Source organism: Canis lupus, chromosome 25, assembly GCF_003254725.2.
Source record: "Canis lupus dingo isolate Sandy chromosome 25, ASM325472v2, whole genome shotgun sequence".
Taxonomy (NCBI): Eukaryota; Metazoa; Chordata; class Mammalia; order Carnivora; family Canidae; genus Canis; species Canis lupus.
This window is the reverse complement of record NC_064267.1, coordinates 23,998,088-24,025,758: the sequence shown is the minus strand read 5'-3', so window position 1 is coordinate 24,025,758 and position 27,671 is coordinate 23,998,088. Positions and strand designations below refer to the sequence as shown.

The window sequence follows — 27,671 nt, the reverse complement described above, 5'->3', positions numbered from 1 at the left end:
TTAATTAATCAGCTATAATTAATTGATAAACACTAATTCTCTAGAGCATACTTTTTTTCCTTCACTCCAAGTCCATTTAACCAACTGTGTACTAAACATTTCTGACTGCATCTATGGCTCCTTAAATTCAACATTCATAAACAAACTCATTTCTTGAAGTATCAGAAGGAGAGATTAAGAAAACAATACCATTTACAACTATACCAAACATAATACAGAAAACAAATTCATTCACAAAACCATTCACAAAAACCATACACGAAAACAAATTCAAAATGGATTAAAGACCTAAATGTGAGACTTGAAACCATAAAAATCCTAGAAGAGAGCACAGACAGTAATTTCTCTGACATTGGCCATTGCAACATTTTTCTAGGTATTTCTATTGAGGCAAGGGAAATAAATGCAAAAATAAACTATTGGGACTACAACAAAATAAAAAGCCTCTGCACAGTGAAGGAAATAATCAACAAAACTAAATGGCAACCTACTGAGTGGGAGAAGATATTTGTAAGTGACATATCCAATAAAGGGTCAGTATCCAAAATATATAAAGAACACTTACAACTCAGCACCCAAAAGCCAAATAATCCAATTTAAAAATGGGCGGAAGACATGAACACAAGTTTCTTGAAGAAGACATCTAGATGGCCAACAGACACATGAAAAGATGCTCAACATCACTCATTATCAGGGAAATGCAAATCAAAACTACAGTGAGACATCATCTTACACCTGACAGAATGGCCAAAATCAAAAAAGAAGAAACGAGTGCTAATAAGGATGCAAAGAAAAAGGAACCTCTTACACTGTTGGTGGGAATGCAAATTGGTACAGTCATTGTGGAAAACAGTAAGGAGTTTCCTCAAAAAGTTAAAAATAGAACTACCCTATGATCCAGTAATTGCATTATTAGGTATTTACCCCCAAAATGCAAAAACGCTAATTCAAAGGGATATATGCAACCCTAACTTTACAGCAGCATTATTTACAATAGCCAAGATATGGAAGCAGCCCAAGTGTTTAAATGGGTAAATTAGATGTGATATACACACTCGCAATGGAATATTATTCAGCCATAAAAAGAATGAAATCTTGCCATTTGCAAAGACATGGATGGAGCTAGAGAATATAATGCTAAGTGAAATAAGTTGGTCAGAAAAAGACAACTACCATATTATTTCACTCATATGTAGAATTTAAAAAACAAAACAAATGACCAAAGGAAAAAAAGAGAGAGAGAGGGAGAGACAAACCAAGAAACAGACTGTCAACTATAGAAAACAAAGTGATGGTTTCCAGAGGGGTGGTGGGTAGGGGGATAGGGGAAATAGGGGATGGGGATTTAGGAGTGCATTTGTCATGATGAACACTGGGAGGTGTATAGAAGTGTTGAATTACTATATTGTATACCTGAAACAAATATAACACTGCATGCTAACTATCCTGGAGTTAAAATAAAAAATAAAAACACTTCTAACTCAATGGGAAAAAAAACTAACTCATTTCTATCTCCCTCTCCTGTTCTGCCAAAACTATTCTTCCTTTTGTATTCTTTTCCCTAGAAGAATAATGCATTATCCATTCAATGCTCCAAGTCTCTGAAAGTTAATAAAGTCTCTTCCCCTTCTTTCAACTGCCTCTACCCTAAATATAAAAACTTAATTGGTCACCAAATCATTTCAGCTTTTTTCCCTATCTTCTCTTCTGAGTTACTACAAGAGCCCCTCTTCTGTCTCTAGCTTCCTTCCTCCCACATCCTCCTTCTTTCACACTGAAGTCAAATGCTTCATCCTTTTTAATACTTTTCATCATCTTTCCATTCACTTTCAGGATAAAATCCAAAATTTTCAGTGTAGCATAGGAGGTACTTCATCAACTTGCTTCTTTCTAGTCCTCTAATTTTATCCCCTGGAACCCCTAAATCCAGATACACTAAACTACCTGTAATCTTCAAAGTTGTTACCCTCTCATTCACTTTCATGCCTTTCTTTATACAACCTAGAATGTCCTTCCTTCCATTCTCTGTCTAGATAATACCTAGTCTAATTTTCCAACTCCTGCAACATTACTCCAAATTGAATTTTAAAAATTAGCCGACAGTTAAAGTATAGTTAAGAGATCCTAGAATTCCAGTGCAGTTTGCTCAAAACAGAGTTGAAATTCCATTTGTGCCTTATTTGAGGCATAAATTTCTTTTTTAGTTATTTTATTTTTTTACTTTCCATTGACTGGTAATGACTCTTTAGGTGAGGATTTGGAGAGTTTGAACATATATTCAACCAAAATGTTATAATGAGAGATCTAGATGGTGAGGAAACTTAGTGAAAAAAAACACAAAGAAACTGAAAAAAGGAAAAGGTGCTCAGCTGTTTGCTTAAATCACATTAGCCATTTCTCTTCCTCCTTCTCTCCTTCCTCTCTCCCTCTTTCCCTGCTCTGTCTCTGTCACACACACACACACACACAAACACACACACACACACACACACTTCTAAGGTTAAAATTACTATGTGTTCTTTTTAAATTCCTCGGGTTTTACATTTTATTGCTCTCAGAGTCTGCCTCCCTGAGGTTCTTGTATAGACTAGTTATTTCCCTCTGTAAAGAAGCTGTTCAGTTCATCCTTGCCTGGTTTGGAAGACTCAAAGGGAGTCAGTTCTTGCAGCCCTGTCTCTCTTTTACTCTCCTCCTCCCCCAGTTCTGGCTGGAGCAGTGAGTCTGTCAATTCCAGGCAAGAGACAAGGCAGACAAAGGTTTATTTGTAAGGAACCTCCTTTTAGCACCTCCTTTTTTCTCCTTTTGCCCAAACTCACCCAGTGAATTGGAGCATTTAAGAAAATTCCTCTGCCAAGAAGACCAAAAGGAACGGAGAAGAACGGGTATGTATTTTTTTTCTTAAATATCATTTTGTGTCACTTATTCTACTCCAAATTATTGCTACAGATTAGAGCAAAAATGTATTTATGTGTTGAGTCAGAAGAGAAAGTCAGAGAGAGAGCTTCTCTAAGGAGATGGATATACTTTGAAAAAGATGATGCTTCTTAAGATAAAAGAAAATAATCAGATTAAAAGGACTAGAAAATGTATATTCCTTAACTGGGAGAGTCATTTAATCATAGGTTTAAAAAGAGACAGCTCTCTCACTGTTACTCCTGATTAATGCTCATGTCCACTCTGAATCTCCCACATAACAGGACCTTATTATTCCACCTCTCAGAACCATGTAAGAATAATGCAATATATAAGTTTAGTCTTTTAATGCAGTAGCTATATCTCTATATTACCTACTCTATGTGAAGTTAACTGCAATGTCTAAGCAGGACATTTTTTTGTGGGTTTTTTTGTTTGTTTGTTTTGTTTTGTTTTTTTGCTTTTAAAATCCTGACTCCTAAAAAAAAAAATGGTATAAATGTGTGATACAAAGAAGGAATTGTACAGAATTCGTCTTTGGTGTCCCCACCATAGAACACACTATGGTGTCTGTACTGCTAAGATAAAGGGAACACTTTTTCCCTTTCAGGCTTACAAAAATTCCTCTTTAAGATTCCTTAACTTGGTTATGCAGGCTGGGAAAAGCTCTCCCAAATGCTGGTCTTTTTCTCCAGTGATGATGATCTATTGTAGCCAGGAAAACAAGTAGAAAAATCCAAGACTGAATAATATCATCTTATAGCATTTTCTGAATGCATTATCTGAAGAAAGATTACTTTCAGGAAGGATGTAAACTTCATTTTTCCACTGATGAAAGTCTCTTGGGTACCTGGGCTGATCATGTCTCGTTTAATGATGTTTGAAAGACGTACCCATTTTCTCATACCATCTCTTCTTTAACATGCACTTTAAGAATTCCACTTCAGGGCTCATTCTACCACGAACCTCTTCTAACACAATTGATAAGAGACATTTTTTTAAATAACAGGTTTTTTTTCATCATCCAAGAAAGATAAATGGGAAACATCACAAGCTAGACAGCAATGTTAATCTCTTCCAACTATAATTTTTGATATTTTAAATGTCAAGTTCTGGGTTGGAATTTTCATTTGTTTTTGAAGCCTTTGCTTCTCTTTTGCTGTGTTTTGAAACAAATCTGAAAATGGACTGCCCTTTCTAATTCATCAACTCTATTTCATTCCACTGCTTTTAATACCAGTTCCCAGAATTGACATCAGTTGCCTGTATGAGCATTGCACCATAAATCTCTGAACACTGAAACTGCATAGCCCTGTTAGTTTTGGCCATTAAGCGGGATGATTTTTCTTTTTAAGTCTTCATTTAACTCACCCATTCAAAAGCTTTCTCATGGTAAATATTCTCATACAATCAAAATTTGCAATTCCCTATTTTATGACGGTGGAAATGATTTGCTGCTTAATTGGAATATTTTGCTCATGACTCTATTTCCTCTGCATTGATCTTTTAAAAATTATTCCCCTACTGGGATATGAATGGTACCATATAGTGCTAGGAACAAAATTAATTACATAAATTTGAATTTAAAAACCAATACATAACTATTTATAAGGATCTCTTGCTTATTTCTTTAGATATTCAGTTTTTATTTTTTTTATATTCAGTTTTTAGCTTTGTTTTCTTTTGTAATTTGGATGTACTCCAGGAGGAATTTTAAGTGCATGTACTTCAACTGAAATAGAAAAAAAAATAGAGCAGTTTGTTTCATATTTGCCAAAGTCATTTCACTCTTGTTGGCACTTGAAAATATACAGTCTTAATGGATTGCCAAGGATTAAGGTTGGTGTCCTCTAGTGAAAAAAAATAATCGTGTAACATAGGAACATACTGCTTGAGACATTTTTCCACTTGCTAAATAAAAATTAGAGCTATTTATCTGCACTCAAGTAAAAGAAGAGAAAACTTCAGTTCAAACATGTAATTTATAAAGTGTTAAAAAAAAAAAAAAAACTACCAGTAAATGCTTGCCAGGTGTGGAACTTTCCATCCTAGTATGTGACTGAGACTGCGACAGAAACACTATTTTGTGCTCTGGTGTGGACATATTCAGAAGAGGTACATGGTATGGCAACATACCCACTTTCTTTTCCAGCAATTTATTTGTTCATTCTTTCAGTGAATATTTTTGGAACATTTACTGTAGGCCCAGTATTGAAGTAGGTACTCTGAGAGCCGCAAAAGAAGTAGAAGTTATAGACCTTGCCTTCATGATGCTGGCATCTCCTCTTCCAGTCCTCTGAATATTGGCTTGCCCCCAGGTCTCAGTCTTTTACCTCTTTTCTTACTCTATACTCACTACCCTGCCAGTCTCATAGCTATAAATATGATCCATAAACATCCTGATGACTCTCAATTTTTTATTTCTAGCCCTAACCTTCAGACACACTGCCTACTCAATATCTTCACTTAGACATCCAATAGGCATTTCAAACTTAACTTGTCTGAAAATTTACTCTTAAATTTTCCTCACATTGATTCCATCTAATTATTCCTCAGCTCAACAAATGTCAGCATCACTTAGATCAAAAGCCTAAGGGTCATCCTTGATTCTTTCCCTTTTGCCTCATATCTTCCATCAACTTTCACCAAAAGTCTTTTTCTTCCAATTTTGTCCCACCACAACACATCTTTGTAAAGCAATCAGGGATTATTTTTAAGACATAAATCAAACACGTGAGTGTTCTATCAAAATATGCAAATGGTTTTCTAACATATTCAATAAAATCAAAGCTTTTAATCAAGTTCTGGAAGGCCCTTTATGATGATTCCATATATTCCTTCCTGGTTCTAGGTAAATACACAGAACAACCAATTTACTCAATGGTCAAATGCCTTTCAATGAATCTCCCACTCCCAACTATAGCCATATTCTCTCTCACTAACTGGCTTATGAAAAAAACTGACAATGGCAAGGTATTATTTAGTCAAATCATTAGTTATCCAGGTGTAGTTTTCAATAATTCATCAGTTGTGTATAACACCCAGTGCTCATCACATCACGTGCCCTCCTTAATGTCCACCACCCAGTTACCCATCCTCCCACCCACCTCCCCTTCAGCAACCCTCAGTTTGTTTCCCAGAGGTAAGATTCTCTCATGGTTTGTCCCCCTCTCTGATTTTTTCCCATTCAGTTTTCCCTCCCTCCCCTTATGGTCCTCTGTACTATTTCTTACATTCTGCATATGAGTGAAACCATATGATAATTGTCTTTCTCCAATTGACTTATTTAACTTAGCATAATACCCTCCAGTTCCAACCATGTTGATGTAAATGGTAGGTATTCATCTTTTCTGATGGTTGAATAATATTCCATTATATACACAAACACACACACACACACACACACACACACACACCACATCTTCTTTATCCATTTATCTGTAGAAGGATATCGTGGCTCCTTCCACAGTTTGGCTATTGTGGACATTGCTGCTATGAACATTGGGGTGCAGGTGCCCATTTGGATGACTACATTTGTATCTTTGCAGTAAATATCCAGTAGTGCCATTGCTGGGTCATAGGATAGCTCTATTTTTAACTTCTTTTTTATTTTAAAAAAAGATTTTATTTATTTATTCATGAGAGATGCAGAGAGAGAGAGAGGCAAAGACACAGGCAGAGGGAGAAGCAGGCTCCATGCAGGAAGCCTGATGTGGGACTCGATCCCAGGATTCCAGAATCACGCCCTGGGCTGAATGCAGGTGCTAAACTACTGAGCCACCCAGGGATCACCTATTTTTAACTTCTTGAGGAACCTTCACACTGTTTTCCAGAGTAGCTGTACCAGCTTGCATTCCCACCAACAGTGTAAGAGGGTTTCCCTTTCTCTACATCCTCGCCAAATGACGTATGAGATAAATGACTAGTATCAAAATCTATATCTACATCAAACCCAATAAATGAATAATCCAGTCAAGAAATGGGTAGAAAACATGAAGAGACATTTCCCCAAAGAAGACATACAAATGGCCAACAGACACATGAAAAAACATGCTCAACATCACTTGTCATCAGGGAAATACAAATCAAAGCCATAATGAGATACAATTTTACATCAGTTAGAATGGCTAAAATTAAAAAGATAGGAAATTCACAGTTCTTAATGAATGGATTGTACATGAGTGCTATAGGTACATAGAACAAATGAGCTATTAGAGTGGTATGGGTGGATCTGGGAAGGCTTCTTAGAAGAGTTGAGTTTGAGGTTTGTCCTCAGTACATGGTTTGGTCAGAAATTAACATAAAGGTGACAACAAGCAAAAGACATACACATAGGATTGAAGAGATGACTGGACTTTTTTTTTTTTTTAAGATTTTATTTATTTATTCATGAGAGTACACACAGAGAGAGAAGGTGGCAGAGACACAGGCAGAGGGAGAAGCAGGCTCCATGCAGGGAGCCTGACGTGGGACTCGATCCCAGGTCTCCAGGATCACACCCCGGGCTGAAGGCAGCGCTAAACCGCTGAGCCACCTGGGCTGCCTGACTGGTCTTTTTACTAGCTGAGAATAAGGAGTGATAGATGTGGAGGGGAAGTGGAAGGAAGAAGGCCTTAGGATTAGCCCTTGGAAGTTTGCCATCTTTTAGATACCATGAAACCACTGTAGGCTCTTCCTCAGGATTAAAAAAAAAAGGGTTTTCAGAGAATCATTCATGTAATACTACGTATGTGGGCCATGCATTGTATTAGCCACTGGGTATGTGGTAGTGAACAAAATAGACTGCCTCCATGGAGCTTTCTGTCTTAAGGGAATGATAGACATAAAATGAGTAAACTCATATAATTTAAAATGTGATAAATAGCATTAGGGGACAAAAAGGTCACTATGAAAGAATCTAGTTGAAACTATATTAGATTGGATGGTCAGAGAAAGTATTTAAAAAAAATGAATTTAAATTGATAACTGAAAGTCAAGAATAAGCTAGGCAAGTAAAGAGCATTCCTTCCAAAGAGGCAGTACCTATAAAAATCCTAATGAGGGAAGGAAGATTTCTATTTAATTATAAGAAAATACTCTATATATCTATATTGTAATATATTTTTAAATGAGTCAGATGAACTATTTTTAACAAAATATAAATTATCAAAATTAACCCAAGAGATAGAAATTATGTAATATTTAGGACATGTTTATATTATAAATTATCTATTATTTATCTGAAATACAAATTCTGCTCAGTATCCTGTATTTTATCTGACAACTTTATATTTTAACAACGTTAAATATCATCTGAGTATCAATATCATGTACGTAGAGACACAGGACTATAAAAGAGATCAGAAAGTGATGGTATATGGATTTTGAATTTATCTGCTTTTATGTAGCAGGGTGTAGAGACACTCTGAGGACTATACCTTAGTAAAGACCAATCTTTGTCATGAGTTCGTCCTCAGCTCTCCACTCACTTATCCTTTTCCCCTTTTCTCATTATCTTATGACCCTCTACTTCCTTCTCAGTTCCCTTCACTGGTATATTTCTCTGACTTTTCTTCTGCGCAGTCCACAAATGTTAGTTTCCCAGTGTTCTGTCCCTTGCCATCTCAATTTCTCCTTAATGCTCTCCCCTATGCATACTGAAAGAAACACACCAAAATGCTAACAACCCTTATCTCTACATGGAAACTAATTGTATTTTATTCTATCTATTCTTCTCTGCATTTTCTATGTTTTACACTATTATTCCTTTTTTTTTAACTATTTAAAAAAATCCAATCAGTTTTCTTGCTATAATTAGAATCATCTAATGGAAAGAAAGCTTAAGCGGTTAACAGTCATGAAATGACCTCAGGAACAAATTATGCTTATATGCAGGAAATATGTAAAGGGTAGTAAGATCCCAAGTTTAGTAAATGGATGACTTTTTCCAAAAGCCACAAGAATTAGACAAAATTAAGCTAGATTACTAAAAATAAGAACAACATGGTAGCATAGTAAAAAACAAAAAACTAGGGAGACCAAAACTTAACATATATGAAAAATGCTAATGACTAATATAGAAAAATTCTTCAAACACAATTGGTAAAAAGATTACAAAGAATTTACAACCGTCTCTCACCCCTCTCCTTCCACCCAGTTTTTTGATGGAGAGTAATCTGGTAAGGGAGCTTAGAGAAAAGGGGAGGGTTTTTTGTTGTTGTTGAATCTTCTGATAAAGGTATACACATATAAATATATATATTTATTATATTAAATGTAAAATTTATTTATTCATTTTAGAGAGTGAGAGAGAGCAAGAGAGAGAATCTCAAGCAGATGCTTTACTGAGTGCAGAGCCTAACCCAGGGCTTGATTTCAGGACCCTGAGATCATGACCTGAGCTGAAATCAAGTCAGATGCTTAACTGACTGAGCCACCTAGGAATCTCTATAAATATATATATTTTTAAGTCAGGTATGAGCTGACTGGATATGATAGTCTTGATAAAAAAGGAAAATAAAACAAATTAGGAAGTACATTTTAAAGTCAGACTATTCAGAAAAAATCAATTTAATCAAAACAATAGTACTTGATGACACCCAAATTTAAAAATTTGACAGTTCACTATCCATAATAGTTCTGTGCCATTAAATATTGAGTTTAACAAGCTGAGAAATTCCTCCTTTCTTGGCTATATATAAGCATCTAGAGATTAGGGTATACTATTTATTCTTTCACTAACATGCCGGGCATTGTTTCAGGAGCTTGGGATGCACATCAGACAAAACCCTGCCTTCCTTGAACTTACATTCAAGTCCTGGGAGACATAATAAAAATATTTTTTAACAGTTTAGAGGTTCGGGATCCCTGGGTGGCTCAGCGGTTTGGCGCCTGCCTTTGGCCCAGGGCGCGATCCTGGAGACCCGGGATCGAATCCCACGTCGGGCTCCCGGTGCATGGAGCCTGCTTCTCCCTCTGCCTGTGTCTCTGCCTCTCTCCCTCTCTCTTGGTGACTATCATAAATAAATAAAAATTAAAAAAAAACAACAAAAAAAACAGTTTAGAGGTTCATAAATGCCATGGAAAAGTAGAGCAACTAAGGCAGATTGAGAATATGTGAGGGGAAATAGTTTTTCTTAAAGATTGTATTTATTTATTTATTTATTTATTTATTTATTTATTTATTTATTTATGAAAGAGAGGGGAAAGAGAGAGAGAGAGTGAGAGCACAAGCATGGATGAAGGGCAGAGGAAGAGGCAGATTCCCTGCTGGTGAGCAGGGACCTTGATGTAGGGATGGATTCCAGGACCTGGAGATCATGACCTGAGCTGAAGGCAGATGTTTAACTGACTGAACCACCCTGGGATACAGTTTTAAATAGAATAGATCTTAGTGAGGAGCAAGGTGAACAAAAACTTGAAGAAGGTAAAGGAGGTAGACACATAGTTAATCTGTTGGAAGAGCTTTCCAAGCAGAGGAATTAACTATGGCAAAGGCCCTAAGGAAAGAATGTGTCTAATATTTTTGAGGATTAGCTAGAACAGAATGAAAAAGCGGAAAAGTAGATATTTTCAGAGAGATAACAGGAAGCCAGGTTGCATATGAAGGCCATTGCAATGACTTTAGCTTTATTTGAAGTAATTGGAGTGATTGGAAGAGGATAAGTTTAGTTATTAATATTTTTCTTTATACTACTGGTAATTAGGACAGTGCCTCGCATAAAGGAAATACTAAAAAATGTCTCTTACATTGAACCAAATTAAATCAGCTTGCTCCTGTTTCTCTCTCTCTAATTACTTACTTAATCAGCGAGTCCTACATCAGTACTATTCTTTGACTCCGTCACTTCCCCAATACTGGCCACTCTTCTCCTGAATACTCTTGCCAGATTGGTCATGGTATGGGCAGAGGAATTCTAAGTCACCAGAAGTAGCATTTGAAAATTTGGGCCTGAGGATTAAAGAATGATTTCAGGTTATTTTTCAGCAGCCTAACTAGATCAAAATACTAAAGCCTCATTCCAGAAGTAGGAATGGCAGACTGAATGGCTCCTTGAGCAAACCATAATAGATCTTATTTGTTGTACTTTGGGACCCAATAGCTCTTACTCTATCCAAGAGGTGGTAGTCAAAGCAACCCTAATTCAATTTGGGAAAGGATGTGGAAGGGAAAAACATAGTTCTGAGAAGTTGGCTTTAGTATTAAAATTATCAAAGTACCACAGAGCTCACTTTTAGAATCTCTAAAATTTGTATATCTGCCTTCATATTCCTCCAAAAATAGATGCAAAATAGTAATAGTAGTATAGAATGCTTTGCTTCACCTAAGATGGAGTAAAAAGAACTAGGTTTACTCACTCCTCTGAAACAACAAAAAAACCCACCTAAACAAAACATGAAACAACCTCTGTCAAAACACTGGATTTCAAGCAAGGAAGGACATCTTCCTATGAAATATGGGAAACATATGAAGTATAATTTCCCTGGTCTATTGCCTTGAGGGAATTTCCAGGCTGAAAAAAAAAAAATAAAAGGAGAGGGAACACACAGAGTCCAGCAGACTCCTTGAATTGAGAAAATGGAGCTGAGAGTCAGAGAGACTAAAGCAGCCAAGATTCACAGAAAAGACTATTAAAGAGAAGAAAGATACATAGAGAATGCTGGATGTCTACAGAGGGCCCCACTGAAGTATTTAGAAAACTAACTTGTACATGCAAATGAGGAAACTATCTATGGTCAGGGGGAAAAATCTGAAAGGATTAGAAAACAGTGTCTGGCACTCACAAAAGTCAGAAATACTTACAAAGATAAGTTGAAAAAACTTGTAATTCATTGGCCACTGGAAGGAAGGCATGGCCTCACTAGTGAGGAATAATTAGTCCTAGAATGAGTTAGAACCATCTAGCAAATCATAAAAGCAAGTTCTGAAAGAACAAACTGTTTCCAAGAAACTTAATTACATCCCAGCACAAAGCACAAGAATATTTATAAGAATACAAAAATATCCAGCACCCAACAAGGCAAAATTTAAACTATCTGAAATCCAATCAGGGATTACCAGGTATACAAAAAAAGCAGGAAAACATAACATATAACTAGAAAAATCAATCAATTAAAACCAACCCAGAATTGATACAGATGTCAGTAAGAGCAGCAAAGGACATTAAAGCAGATACGTCATTAAGGTGCTGAAAAAAAACCCCTAAACTGTCAAACTACCATTTTATAACCTGAAGAAATATCTTTCAAAAACAAATGTAAAGTAAAAACTGGGGGGATCCCTGGGTGGCTCAGCAGTTTGGCGCCTGCCTTTGGCCCAGGGCACGATCCTGGAGACCCGGGATCGAGTCCCACGTCGGGCTCCCTGCATGGAGCCTGCTTCTCCCTCTGCCTGTGTCTCTGCCTCTGTGTGTGTGTGTGTCTATCATAAATAAATAAAATAAATATTAAAAAAAATAAAGTAAAAACTGTTACAGACATATAAAAATTTAAAGAATTAACCACCAGAAAACCTACACTATAAGAATATTAAAGGACATCCTTCAGACATAAGGAAAATGGTATCAGATGGAAACACATTAAAATGAACACAGCACTAGAAATGAAAACTACATGGATAAAGTATAAGATTTTTTTCCTTATTACTTAATTCTCTAAAATACAATTGTTTATGCAACAATAATAACATTTTCTGGGTTTTTAGCATATACATTAGGTATATAACAATGATAGTATAAAGCATGGAAGGAGAGAAATGGAAGTATACTATTTTAAAGGTTTTTTTTTTTTTAAGATTTTATTTATTTATTCATGAGAGACAGAGAGAGAGAAAGGCAGAGGGGAGAGAGAGAAGCAGGCTTCCTGCAGGGATCCTGATGTGGGACTCGATCCTGGGACTCCAGGATCATGCCCTAAGCTGAAGGCAGACATTCAACCACTGAGCCACCAGGCGTCCCTTAAAGTTTTTATACTATAGGTAAAGTGACATATGTCATTTGAAGGGAAATGATAAGTTAAAGTATATACACTATTAATCTTAAGGCAACCACTAAAATAACAAAATGAAGAATTATAGCTATGCGCCAACAAAGGAACTAAAATGAAATCACAAAAAGATGTTTAATTAATCCAAAAGAGCACATATAAAAGAGGAAAAAAGGAACAGAGAATAGATCAAACAGAACACAAAATGCAAGTTGATAGATTTAAACTTAATGATGGCAATAATCACATGAAATGTAAATGGTCTAAATATTCCACTTAAAAGGAAGAGATTGTCAGTTTGGATAAAAAAGCAAGACCAAACAATAGACTACTTAAAGGAACACTTTTGAAATCTAAAACCACAAATGAATAAAAATAAAAGTATGGAAAAATTTATTCAGGGTCAGAAGATCCAGTATTATTAAAATGCCAGTATCCTCCAAATTTATCTATAGGTTCAATGCAATCTCAATTAAAATTTTGGAAGGCTTTTTCTGTAGAAATTGAGAAGCTGATAATACAACTAATACAGGAATGCAAAAGACCTATAATTGTCAAAACAACTTTGTGAAAGAAGAAAGTTTCAGGGCTAATCCTACCTGATTCTAAGAATTATTATAAAGTGACAGTAATCAAAACTATAGTATTGGTGTAAAGATAAATTAAAAGATCAATGGAAAAGAATAGAGTCCAGAACAGGCTCACAGCTATATATATTTTTTTTACTTTGTTCTTTATTTCTTTATTGTCTTTTCATTTATTTTCCTCAATCCTTTTTATTGTTTATTAATTTTTTTAAAAAAATTTTATTGGAATTCAATTTGTCAACACATAGCATAACACCCAGTGCTCATCCCACCAAGTGCCCACCTCATTGCCCATCATCCAGTCACCCCAACCCCACACCCACACCCACCTCCCTTTCCACTACCCCTTGTTTGTTTCCCAGAGTTAGGTGTCTCATGTTCTGTCACCCTCACTGATATTTTCACTCATTTTTTCTCCTTTCCCTTTATTCCCATTCACTAATCTCCATATTCCCCAAATGAATGAGACCATCCAATGTCTGTCCTCCTCCGATTGACCCATCTCACTCAGCACAATACCCTCCAGGTCCCTCCACATGGAAGCAAATAGTGGGTATCTGTCATTTCCAATGGCTGAGCAATATTCCATTGCATACACAAACCACATCTTCCATTCATCCATAAAAATTAAAATTAAACAATAAAAAGGAATGCCAGATTTCAGGTTGTACTACAAAGCTGTGGTCATCAAGACAGTGTGGTAATGGCACAAAAACAGACACATAGATCAATGGAACAGAATAGTGAATCCAGAAGTGGACCCTCAACTTTATGGTCAACTAATATTCGACAAAGGAGGAAAGACTATCCACTGGAAAAAAGACAGTCTCTTCAATAAATGGTGCTGGGAAAATTGGACACCCACATGCAGAAGAATGAAACTAGACCACTCTCTTCCACCATACACAAAGATAAACTCAAAATGGATGAAAGATCTAAATGTGAGACAAGATTCTATCAAAATCCTAGAGGAGAACACAGGCAACACCCTTTTTGAACTTGGCCACAGTAACTTCTTGCAAGATACATCCATGAAGGCAAGAGAAACAAAAGCAAAAACGAACTATTGAGACTTCATCGAGATAAGAAGCTTTTGCACAGCAAAAGAAACAGTCACAGCTATATTGAAAACTGATATTTTTTAAAAAGATTTTATTTATTGATTTGAGAGACAAAAGAGAGAGAGCGAGAGAGCACTAGCAGGTCAGAGGAGCAGAAGGAGAGGGAGAAACAGACTCCTTGTTGAACAGGGAGTCTGATGCAGGGTTCAGTCCTAGGACTCTGGGATCATGACCTGAGCCAAAGGCACACACTTAACCAACTCAGCCACCTAGGCACCCTGAAAACTGATATTTCACAAAGATGCAAAGGCAACTCAGTGGAGAAACAACAATCTTTTCAAATATGGTACTGAAACTACTGAACAACCATAAAAATAGAGAAAGAATTTCAACCACACCACTCATTAAAATAAAAAATAAGCTAATATAGATCACAGAACTAAATGGGAAACCTAAAATTATAAACTAGTATAAGAAAACATAAGAGAAAATCTTTGTGACCTTGGGTAAGGCAATGATTTCTTAAATATGACAATGAAAGTATATTTTATTCAAGAAAAAAAATTGATAAATCAGACTTCATCAATTTTAAGAATTTTTGCCCTTTGAAGACCATTGTTAAGAAGGTGATAAGGAAAGCCATAGGTAAAGAGTAAATATTTAGGAAGTATATATCTGATAAAGCACTTGTATCCAGAATATGTAAAGGACTCTCAAAACTCAGGAAAACCATCTAATTTTTAAAACAGAGCAAAAGATTTGAACAGGTTGTTCACCAAACAAGACATACAGATGACAAATAAGTACATGAAAAGGGACTCAACACCATTAATTATTAAGGAAATGCAATGCAAAACCACAATAAGACACTAGAATGGCCAAAAGTTAAGGACTGACCATACCAAGTGTTGGAGAGAATGTAGAGAAACTAGAACATTTTTATACACTGTCAGTGGGAATGTAAAATGATACAATCACTTCTGAAAAACAATTTGGCAATTTCTTGTAAAGTAAAACATACTCCTATCATACAACCCAGCTATTCTACTTCTAGGTATTTGTTCAAGAGTAACTAAAACTATAACCTTACAAAGACTTATACACAAATATTCAAAACAGCTCTTTTTACAATAGCCCAAAACTGAGAACAACTCAAATGTCCATCAACAGGCAAATGGGTAAATGATCTATCATTTATATAATGTAATACTTCTCAGTAATAAAAAGAAGTCAGCTATTGATACCTGCAATGACACGTATAAATCTCAAAAGAAGTATGCTGAGTGAAAGAAGTCAGATAAAAAGAGCACATATTTTATGATTCTGCTTATACAAAACTGTAGAAAATGCAAATTTATCTCTGGTGATAGATAATTTGTTGTCTGTATAAGAGTGGAGGGAAGGGAGGAGTAAGAGTGATGAATTACTTAAGGGCATTAGGAAACTTAGGGATAACAGATATGTTCATTATCTTGATTGTGGTAATGGTCAATATATTGTTTAAAACTTAATGGTTGTGGAGATTTCTGCCACATAGTAAATGTTCAGTGAACAGAAGCTCTAATGAACCTTCTTTGAAGATTAATCTGAAAAAAAGTCAAGAAATGTGACTTTAAAAAAAAAATACCACCTATTTAATGGGTATAAAGAAGATCCTAATCTGAAGCAATTGAGAACGAGAGCACCTCAGAGAACCATATTTTTTAATGTAAAATTTAAACTATGATCTGTAAAAATTTATTGGAAGACATTTTCATATGTCTATATATTAGATTGCGATGTAATACAACACTGTCTTGCTCCATCAAATCTGAAAAAATATAAAGTGAAATAGATTTCTTATTTTTCTTTTCTTATGCTAATTTTGGAGCCAATATCAAAAGAAAGTTATCAAGAATAGAGTAGGATATTACATAATGATAAAGGAGTTAATTTTCCAATAAGACATAACAATTTTTAACAGGTATGTACCTAACAAAAGAGCATCAAACTGCATTAGGTAAAACAAATAGGATTGTGAGGGAAAATATATGAATTCTCTATTGAAATGGAACAAATCCTACAGGCAGAAAATTAGTAAGGACATAGTAGAACTCAAAACACCACCAATGAATTAGATATAATTGACATCTATGGACTACTTAACCCAATAATAGCAGAATACACATTCTTCTCAAATTCACACAGAACATTCACCAAGACAGATCATATTCTGGGCCATGAAACACAATTAACAAATTCAAAAGAATAGAAATCATATAATTTCTCCTCTCAGACCATAACGGAATTAAGCTAAGAATCAATAACATAAAGATAACTGGGAAATCCCCAAATAGGTGGAGATTAACACAACTCTAAATAACGCATAGGAGCTAAAAAGAAATTTCAAGAGAACTTTTAGAATACTTTGAACTAAATAAAAAGGAAAACTTATCAAAATGTGTGGGATGTAGCAAAAGCAGTGCTTAGAGGGAAATTTATGAATGCATTAAATGTAAATATTAGAAAAGAAGAGAGATCTAAAATCAATCATCTTAGTTTCCACCTTGGGATTAGAGCAAATTCAATTTGCTTCAAAGTAAGCAGAAAAACAAAATAATAAGAATTAGAAGTGCCTGCTGGCTCAGTCTATTAAGTATCTCCCTTGGGCTCAGGTTGTGATCCTGGGGTCCTGGGATTGAGCCCCACATCGCATCGGGCTTTCTGCTCAGCAGGGAGCTTGCCTCTCCCTCTCCCTCTGTGCTCTCTTTCAAGTAAATAAATAAAATCTTTAAAAAAAATTAGAACAGATAAGTGAAAAAAAGTCAGAGAAAGATAAATGCCACATGATTTCATTTTTATTTGGAACCTAAAATACAAACAAACAAAAACAAAAAAGAACAATATTCATAAACATAGAGAACTAGTGGTTGCCAGAGGGAAGGGTTGCCTATTTAGGGAATAGGCGAAATAGGTGGAAGGGATTTGGAGGTACATGTTTCTGGTTATAAAGTAAATAAGTTATAAGGATGAAAAATACAGCATAGAAAGTATAGTCAACAATATAATCAACAATATTGTAGTAATTTTTGTATAATGACAGATGGTAAACTACATTTATCATGGCTAGCATTTCACAATATACATAATGGCTGAATCACTATGTTGTATACTTGAAACTAATATAATATGTCAACTATACTTCAATCAAAAAATAAAAGGAGAAAATTAGGAATTCAAGTGGAAAACTTAAACAATGAAGGGCTTTTTAGTTATATGAAGAAATTATTAATTTTTTTGTTATGCTAAAGAGTATTGTGTTATGATTTTTATTTTTGTATTTATTTGTTATTTTTAAATGTTTTAAAAATATTTTATTTATGTATTCATGAGAAACAAAGAGAGAGAGGCAGAGACATAGGCAGAGGAAGGAACAGGCTCCATGCAGGGAGCCCAATGTGGGACTCAATCCCAGGTCTCCAGGATCACTCCCTGGGCTGAAGGCAGATGCTCAACCGCTGAGCCACCCAGGTGTCCCATGTGTTATGATTTTTATTTTTATTTATTTTTGTGTGTGTGTGTTATGATTTTTAAAAGTCATTACCTTTAATGAAATATACTGAAATATTTGTGGATAAGTTGAGATGACTAGAATTTGCTTCAGAGTAATCAAAACTGAGGAAGAAAAAAAGTGCAGGTATAACTGAAACACGGGAGGCCATGGGGTGATAATAATTGAAGCTTGCAGATGAGTATATTGAGGTTCATTAAACCATTATCTCTATTTTTGTATATATTTGAAGTTTTTCACAATAAAAAGAAAATAAAAATCAATGTCTAATAAAAAAACAATTAGAGCAGAAATGAATGAAATTAAAATCAGGAAATCAATAGAGAAAAATCAATGAAACCTAGAGCCAGTTCTTTAAAAAGATTTAAAAAATCAATAAACTTCTAGCCAAGTAAACTAAGAAAGAGGACACAAATTATTATATCAGAAATGAAAGAGGAACATCACTACAGATCCCATGGATATTGAAAGGATAATAAAGCAATACTATGAACAACTCTATGCCTATAAATCTTTTAAGCTTCATTAGTGAATCAGTTCCTTGCAAGACACAATTTGCCAAAATTCACACAATCTGAATAGATCTATATCTATTAAAGAAATTGAGTTAGTAATTAATAATCTCCCCAAAAAGAAAGCACCAGGCTCAAATGGGTTCCCCAGTAAAATATTTGAAGAAGAAATTAAACCAATTCTCATCGATCTCTTTCAGAGGATAGAAGCAAAGAGAATACTTTCTAACTCATTTTATGAGGCCAGCATTACTGTAATATCAAAACCAGACAATGACATTACAGGAAAGGAAAGCTATAAACCAATATATCTCATGAACATAGCTACAAAGATCCTTAATAAAATATTAGCAAACTGAATCAAAACAAGTATGAAAAGAATGATATACCACAGTCAAGTGTGACTTAGACATACAAGGCTGGTTCAATGTTTGAAAATTAATTAATGTAATCTATCACATCAATAGACTAAAAAAGAAAAATCACATGATCAGATCAACAGATGCAGAAAAATCATTTGAGAAAACCTAACATGCATACATGATAAAAACTCTCAATAAGCTAGAAATAGAGGGGAACTTTCTCAACTTGATAAAGACCATTTACAAAAAACCTATGGTTAACATCCTTAATGGTGAGAAATTCAAATCTTTCCTACTGAGATCAGGAACAAGGCAAGAATGTACCTTTCCCCACACTTTTTCAGTATCATACTGAAAGTTGTTGCTAATACAATAAGACAAGAAAAGGAAATAAAAAGTATATAAAGGAAGAAAGAAGATATAATACTATCTTTGCAGACAACATGATTGCCTATGCAGAAAAATTCCAAAAAATCGACAAAAAAACTTCTGGAACTAATAAGTGATTATAGCAAAGTTGTAGGATACAAGGTAAATACACAAGCATCAGTTGCTTTCCAACATACTAACAATGAATAAGTGGAATTTGAAACTTAAAACACAATACCATTAACATTAGCAACCCCCCCAAATAAAATATTTAGGTATACATCTGGCAAAATACATACAAGATCTAGATGAGAAAAACTATAAAACTCTGTTGAATAAAATCAAAGAACTAAATAAATGAAGAGATATTCCATGTTCATGGATAGGGAGATTCAACATTGTCAACATGTTAATTTTTCCCATCTCGACCTGCAGATTGAATGCAATCCCAATCAAAATCACAGCAAGTTATTTTGTGTATATTGACAAAGTGATTCTAAAGTTTATATGGAAAGGAAAAAGACCAGAATAACCAACACAATAATGAAGGAGAATAAAATTAGAAGACTGCTACTACTTGATTTTAAGATTTACCATAAAACTACAGTAATCAAGACAGTGTGATACCTATAAAAGAATAGGCAAATAGGTTAATGGAACAGAACAGAGCTCAGAAAAAAGAATCCCAAAAATATAATCAACAGATCTTTGACAAAGGAACAAAAGCAATACAATGGGCAAAAATAGTGTCTTCAACTAATGGTGCTGGGACAACTGCACATCCACGTGCAACAAAATGAATCTAAACACAGACACTATACCCTTCACAAAACTTAATTAAAAATGGATCATAGGGATCCCTGGGTGGCTCAGCGGTTTAGTGCCTGCCTTCGGCCCGGGGCATGATCCTGGAGACCTGGGATCGATCGAGTCCCACATCGGGCTCCTTGCATGGAGTCTGCTTCTCTCCCTCTCTCTGTGTCTCTCATGAATAAATAAATAAAATATTTTTTTAATGGATCATAGACCTAAAAGTAAATTGTGCACCCATAAAACTCCTAGAAGATAACATAGGAAAAAACCCTAGATGACCTTGGATATGATGCCTTTTTTAGATACAACACCAAAGATATGATCTCTGAAAGAAATAATTGATAAGCTAAACTCTAGCTTTATTTATAGTTAAAATTTCTCTGTGAAAGAAAATGTCAAGGCAATTAGAAGATAAGCAACAAGTGGGAGAAAATATTTGCAAAGACACATCTGATACAGGACTGTTAACCAAAATATAAACTTAAAACTTAACAATAAGAAAACAACCAACCTGATTTTAAAAATAGGCAAAAGACTTTAACAGACACTTCACCAAAGAAGCTATACAGATGGCAAATATATATATTAAAAGATACTCCATCATGTCATCATATATCATCAAGGAAATGCAAATTAAAATAACAATAAGATATCACTACACACCTATTAGAATGGCCAAAATTCAAAACAGTGACAACCCCAAATACTGCTGAGGTTATGGAACAATAGGAACTCTCATACATTGCTGGTGGATATGCGAAATGATACAGTCACTTTGGAGTACAATTAACAGTTTCTTATAAAACTAAACACACTTTTACCATATAATTCAGCAATTGTGCTCACTGGTGTTTATTCACAGAAGTTTAAAACTTACGACCATACAATACAAAAACTGGTCCATGGATATTTACAGCAGCTTTATTCATAATTGCCAAAAATTGGAAGCAACCAAGATGTCCTAGGGTAGATAAATGGATAAGCTGTGGTACATCCAGACATTATTATTTAGTGCTAAAAGAAATGAGCTGTCAAGACATGAAAAGACATGGAGGAAAGTTGCATTTTACTAAGTGAAAGAAGCCAATCTGAAAAGGCTACATAGGGGGATCCCTGGGTAGCTCAGCGGTTTAGCACCTGCCTTTGGCCCAGGGCGTGATCCTGGAGTCCCCTGAGACCCACGTCAGGCTCCCTGCATGGGGCCTGCTTCTCCCTCTGCCTGTATCTCTGCCTCTCTCTGTGTGTCTTTCATGAATGAATGAATGAATGAATGAATGAATAAATAAATAAATAAATAAATAAATAAGAAAAGGCTACATATTGTATGATTACAACTATATGACATTCTGGAAAAGGTAAAACTGTAGACAATAAAAATCATTGCCAGAAGTTAAGGAGGGAGAGATGTATAGGCAGATAACAGAGAACTTTTAGGGAAGTGAAAATATCATACTTTATATGATATTATAATGATAGATAAATACCATTATACATTTGTCCAACCTAAAGAATGGACAACACCAAGCATGAACTCTAAGTTAAATTATGGCCTTTGGGAAATTATGATGTACCATGTAGGTTTATCCTTAGTAAAAAAAAAAAAAAAGTACGGTTCTTGTGAGCAATGTTGATATCTGGGAGACTATGCATTTGTGAGGGCAAAGAGCATATGGGAAATCCGTACCTTCCTTCCAATTTTATTGTAAACCAAAAGCTACTCTAAAATAATTGTCCTTTTAATAAATCCATAATCTCACCTATATTAATTCACCTTTGAGATGCATCTAGTCACTGAAAACTAAAAAAATTTCCTTTCAACATTGTTTTTTTCAAAGTACAATATACTTATATGTTTTCCCCTCTCTTTAATACTCCTTGGTAGGAAAGCTCCTTGGCATCTGTCAACAAGATGAAATCTGAATGGCTGTGGATTCTGATTCTGATTTCTCCACCGTTCTGCTAGTTTTCCTGTACTACAATAGCCTCCATTCTTTTCATGCCTAACATGAAAGCCAAAGAAGCCTGATTAAATAGATGAAGAAAAAAAGAAAAAAAAAAAAAAAACAGATGATGAATATCCCACAGTTTTATGCAAATACTATATTTGAAGAATTCTCTCCTGGCAGAGAAAAACACTTGCTTGGTATGACCCTAAGAGCTCAAACTGAAACTGGTTGTTAGAAGCTATAGAAAAATATTTTACAGTAAGAGAAACATTAGAATTGCATCAGTGGAATATATTGACTTAGTCAATAACGAGCTCCCCAGCATGGTAGGTGTTTAAGAACAGGCTAAATGTTTATTAGGGGAAATTCAAGCCTCTGTTTTCAATGAGGCTAAGATGAAGCAATCTACATGGGATAAAAATTTGCAACAAAAATGAGCCTCCGGGTGATTCTGGTAGGTTTTTAAAACTTAACTGAACTATAAACATATGCATATTATTTCTCAGTATCAGAATAGATAGGTTTTTTGTTCCTGTCAGGGTAGAATTCAAGTTCTTTGACAATATTATTCCTAGGCTATGCAAGTCAAGAACCACTGAACTTGATGATGATTCTAGAAGTTCACTTGAGTTTTACCACCTTAAAAAACAGTTCTTGGGATGCTTGGGTGGCTCAGTGGTTGAACATCTGTCTTCAGCTCAGGGTGTGATCCTGGGATCCCAGGATAGATTCCCACGTTGGGTTCCATGCATGGAGCCTGCTTCTCCCTTTGCTTATGTTTCTGCCTCTCTTTTGTCTCTCATGAAAAAATAAATAAAATCTTAAAAAAAAAAACCCACAGTTCTCCTCTACTGAATGAACCAAAAATTAAAAATTACTCTGGGTACTTAAAAATGCAGATTCTGGCTCTAACCTCCCCCTGACCTCTAGCATTTCTTATTTAATATTTCATTAAATATTAAATGGAACCCAGACATTTGGTTTTTAACAATTATTCTAAATCATTATTCTAATGATTTTTATTGTCAATAGTCATAAAATTACACTTCGAGAAATACAAAGAAGAGAATAGAAAAAGATCAACTCCTAATCTTTCTATCCAAGTATTTATAAGAATGCTATAGAACTTTATGTTCAAATGAATTCCATCTTTAAAACGAAAACACACTGATACATTTTACTTTTTCCTCTATTTCAGGGCAAAAACCAAAATGAAATTTATAGTATTTGCTTTCACCATTGGGCTAACTTTGCTGCTAGGAGTCCAAGCCATGCCTGCCAGTCGCCTCTCTTGCTACAGAAAGACACTAAAAGATCGCAACTGTCACAACCTTCCAGAGGGAGTAGCTGACCTGACGAAGATGGATGTAAACATCCAGGATCACTTCTGGGATGGGAAGGGATGTGAGATGATCTGTTACTGTAACTTCCGTGAATTGCTCTGCTGCCCAAAGTAAGGAAATATAATCATGAAGTATATGGCTATGAAATGTATGCATAACAACTCTTTTTTTTTCATAACAACTCTTTTAAAAGACAACTTTATAATGTGTTTGCTGAAATTAATCACCCTTTTTAAGTAAAATCCTACTTAAATTCCAGCTATTTTCTAGAATCATCTATTGTGTATGAAAATGAATGTTTTCATTTAAGAAACAGAGTTTGGCAGATTTTAATAAAACTAAATGTAATCCAGAAAATTAGGGATGCCTGGGTGGCTCAGTGGTTGAACATCTGCCTTCAGCTCCAGACATCCTGGGTTCCTGGGATTGAGTCACACATCAGGCTCCCTGCAGGGAGTCTGCTCCTCCCTGTGCCTATGTCTCTGCCTCTCTCTCTCTGTGTCTCTCATGAATAAACAAATAAAATCTCTTTTAAAAAATCCAGAAAATTAGTAGCACTCCAATATATTAAATTCTAAATTCCCTGAGTTTTACCACAAAAAAATCTGCCAATAGGAGAGGTTAACATCAAAGTTTTTAAATCAATTTGAAAACTAATAAGAGGCTTTAGATAAAAGAAACTAGTGAACAGGATCAAGTAATTAATTGGACAGAAAACTGGTAATGGTCAAAGAAAAACTTTCTAGCTCTACATATGAGTTAACCAGAAATGAACTAAATAAAAATTATCTACTGTCTTGGAAAATAGATGCAATCTTAAGTATATTACAAAGGCAGATAAATCAGTAAATTTTTGACTCTTGCTTTTAAAATCATCTTCCTCTGGTAACTGAAAAGCCTCAAATACTATGATCTTGGCTATTTCATACTGAAATTTGCTCTTTCAAATTATTTTCAACATATGACATCATATTTTCATTTTCCTAAGAAACCTGTGAGAAAGGACAGATATAATCATCTTATCAAGGAAAGATGCAGGGAGGTAAAATGACTAGCACCATTCCAGACAACTAGTTAGTATCAGCACTGAAACTAAAATCCAGGTCTTCTAGTTTGGACCAGACATTTTTTTCTACCAAGGCAGTTGGTTTTTAACGTATGGTTCCCAGAGTAGCAGCTTCAATATCACCTAGTTCTTGTTAAAAATGCATATCCATCCTTGAGCCCTCTACAAGACCTACTGAATCAAGGAGGCTGGAGGTGAGGCATAGCAATTATGGCTTAACAAGTCCTATAGGTGATTCTGATTCATGATAAAGTCTGAGAATAATTTGTACTAAATGGTATTAAGAACTTGACTTAAGTGGGGCACCTGGGTGGCTTAGTTGGTTAAGCATCTGCCTTTGGCTCAGGTCATGATTCCAGGTTCTCGGAATGGAGCCCCACATCAGCTCCCCACTCAGTGGGAAGCCTGCTTGTCCCTCTCCCTCTGCCTCTGCCTGCAGCTCCCCTTGCATATGCTCTCTCTGCCAAATGGATAAAATCTTAAAAAACAAAACCCAAAAAACAAAATAAAACAAAACCCCTGAGTTAACTGATTTCATTAAAATGACAATATTTCTCAGACTACATAAATGAAATGCTATTTAATATTAAAATACCATGTTGCTTTTTTGTAATTCTAAGACTAGAAACCAATTTATTGAAAAGTATTTGCATTTATGATATAATTTTGTTACCATCTGTGTTAATGGATAAGAATAGAAGTCTGGATACACAAAAGTAATTTCTATCTGATTTTGGTTACCTTTCCCCTAGTACCAACAGATTTACCTTGCTAAGTATTTTTCCTGTTTTCACCTCTTTAAACACAAACTCTAATTTGCCACCTTATATTCTTTTCATTTTTATTGAAATATAATTGACATATAGCACTGTATAAGTTTAAGGTGTACTGCATAACTTGATAGACATATATTACAAAATGACTACCATAATAAATTTAGTTAACATTCATCACTTCATATAGTTATCAAAAATTTTTTCTCCTTGTGATGAGAACTTTTAGTATTTACTCTCTTAGCAACTTTCAAATATATGCTATAGTAGTGTAAACTACACATAGGTTGTACTTTACATACTAAGTATATTTCTAATGAGCCATAATCATAATACAATTTTATATTATTTTCATGCATTTTTATACTTTACCTTATGTGATCTTTTCAACAACAGTAGAGTTAAATAGCTTAACATTTGTCCTTTCCCTATAAATTTAGAAATTTATTGACTTTCTAACAATTTTTTAACCTTTTGTTTCTTATCTGCAGATTTAAACTCCATGCCCCCCCCCATATCAGAGAAATAATATTTTTGGTATGATAATAAGGTTTTGAAATCATTTAATTTTTCCTTTTCTTTACGGATAAATGATAGTATAATATCAATGGCAAATGGGAGGAAAGTAGGAGACTTGATTACCTTCCTGGTCTTTGTTGTTCCTGTGGCAAGTTCTGCCACTCATTCTCTTGTACTTTATTGCTTAAAAAGAATAGTAATCTGAAATCCTGGAAATCATTGCCCATTTTTAATCCAGTAAAGACTAATAGATAGATACCTTAGTTTTCAGCTGAATTTAACTGATGTCCTACTTTCTTTCAGAGATATCTTCTTTGGACCAAAGATCTCTTTTGTGATTCCTTGCAACAATCACTGAGAATCTTCATGTATTCCAGAGAACATCGTCTCTCATTTCCCACGAATTGCACTATATCGACATAACTAAATTTCAATTTTCTATCCAGTGCAATAAAGCGCAGATTCTATAAATTCTTTCCTAAGATATTAAACTTGTGTTAAATAAGTAGTAATAAAAGTTAATTGAATTTAAATGTTCTCTGTGGACATTGTTGGCACTGGCTAAAATGTTTGATGGAAAATTTTCATCTATGCTGTATTCAGTAGGCTCAGTAAAAGGATTTTTGATTGGTGATTAGCCATAATCTTTCCTCGAAGGTTGAGAACTTTTGTTCTTACTTGACAGTTATTGACCATATATACTTAACAGAAAGAACCAGTTACAAATTGAGGTTCTTAGAAGAGAATCTAGAAATTTTCTAGTAATGGGGTAAAAGGATGGGACACTTGGCCTGCTTAGTTGGTACACTTAATCTCAGGTCCTGAGTTCCAGCCCCATGTTGGGCATAGAGTTTACATAACAAAAAAAAAAAAAAAAAAAAAGAGAGAGAGAGAGAGAGAAAGAGAGAGAGAGAGAGAGACAAAAAAAGATGATAAAAGGGAGACAATGTTTAAGTACATATTATGTATATAAAGTATATAAAGTACATTTCACTTTACTCTTTCAAATACAATAAAAACCTTCATGGTAAGTATTATTAAAATCATTTTTTTGGATGCTAACTTATTTGCTAAAAATCAAATGCAGCCCATATACTGCACACACTCAAACACGGCTGTAATCCTGTATCCTTAAAATTATGTTTATCCTTGATGTATCAATTTTTCTTTATTTTTTTTCAATTTTTCTTTAAAATAACATATATTAAAAAGAAATATGTGAGGATCCCTGGGTGGCTCAGTGGTTTAGCACCGGCCTTCCGCCCAGGGCGTGATCCTGGAGTTCCAGGATCGAGTCCCACGTCAGGCTCCCTGCATGGAGCCTGCTTCTCCCTCTGCCTGTGTCTCTGCCTCTCTCTCTCTCTCTCTCTCTCTCTCCTTCTCTCTCTCTCTCTCTCTCTGTGTGTCTCTCATGAATAAATAAAATCTTTTAAAAAAATAAATAAAATCACATGAATGTTAAAGGTAAATAAAACAGATGTTTTATTTAGAGACAGCTTTGGACTATGCCCCATATCTTAGGGGGTATACATTGACTAGTGACCATCAGAAGTAATTTCAGAAAGTCCTTTATGCTACAAAAATTAAATTTTTGCTAAGTGCCAGCTATTATTTAGATTTGTAGATGCAGTAATAAATAAGTCGGATTTGTCCTCTTGGACAAATATTCTAACAAAAGTGTAATAATTACAATCAAATACTTATTTATAAAATGAACCCTTCTAAAGAGGAAAAGTATGAAGGGCTATACAATGTATTATTATGGGGAAATGGTTGAGAAGTATCATACCCTGTGTGAGCCTAAGAGATACCATTTGATGTCAATAAAAGTGACATTATTTAAGGGACGCCCCGGTGGCTCAGTTAATTAAGATTCCCACTCTCAGTTTTGGCT

The 27,671-nt window shown here is 34.8% G+C and overlaps 1 protein-coding gene across 1 annotated transcript; it reads left to right on the top strand.

Moving 5' to 3' along the window:
- The first annotated feature begins 2,670 nt into the window (after positions 1 to 2,670).
- SCRG1 (stimulator of chondrogenesis 1) lies at positions 2,671 to 26,310 on the top strand. The gene is made up of 3 exons (XM_025462867.3): positions 2,671 to 2,882; positions 23,275 to 23,529; positions 26,081 to 26,310. The coding sequence occupies exons 2-3, from the start codon at positions 23,288 to 23,290 to the stop codon at positions 26,133 to 26,135; spliced, it is 297 nt and encodes a 98-aa protein (XP_025318652.1). The 5' UTR covers positions 2,671 to 2,882; positions 23,275 to 23,287; the 3' UTR covers positions 26,136 to 26,310.
- The last annotated feature ends 1,361 nt before the right edge of the window (positions 26,311 to 27,671 follow it).

What these genes read in the sequence shown, in the direction of transcription:
- SCRG1 (XM_025462867.3), top strand. Translation starts at nt 23,288, where the DNA reads ATGAAATTTATAGTATTTGCTTTCACCATTGGGCTAACTTTGCTGCTA. An exon ending in GAATTGCTCTGCTGCCCAAA is followed by an intron (nt 23,530 to 26,080) that starts GTAAGGAAATAT and finishes ACTTTCTTTCAG; the next exon opens with AGATATCTTCTTTGGACCAA.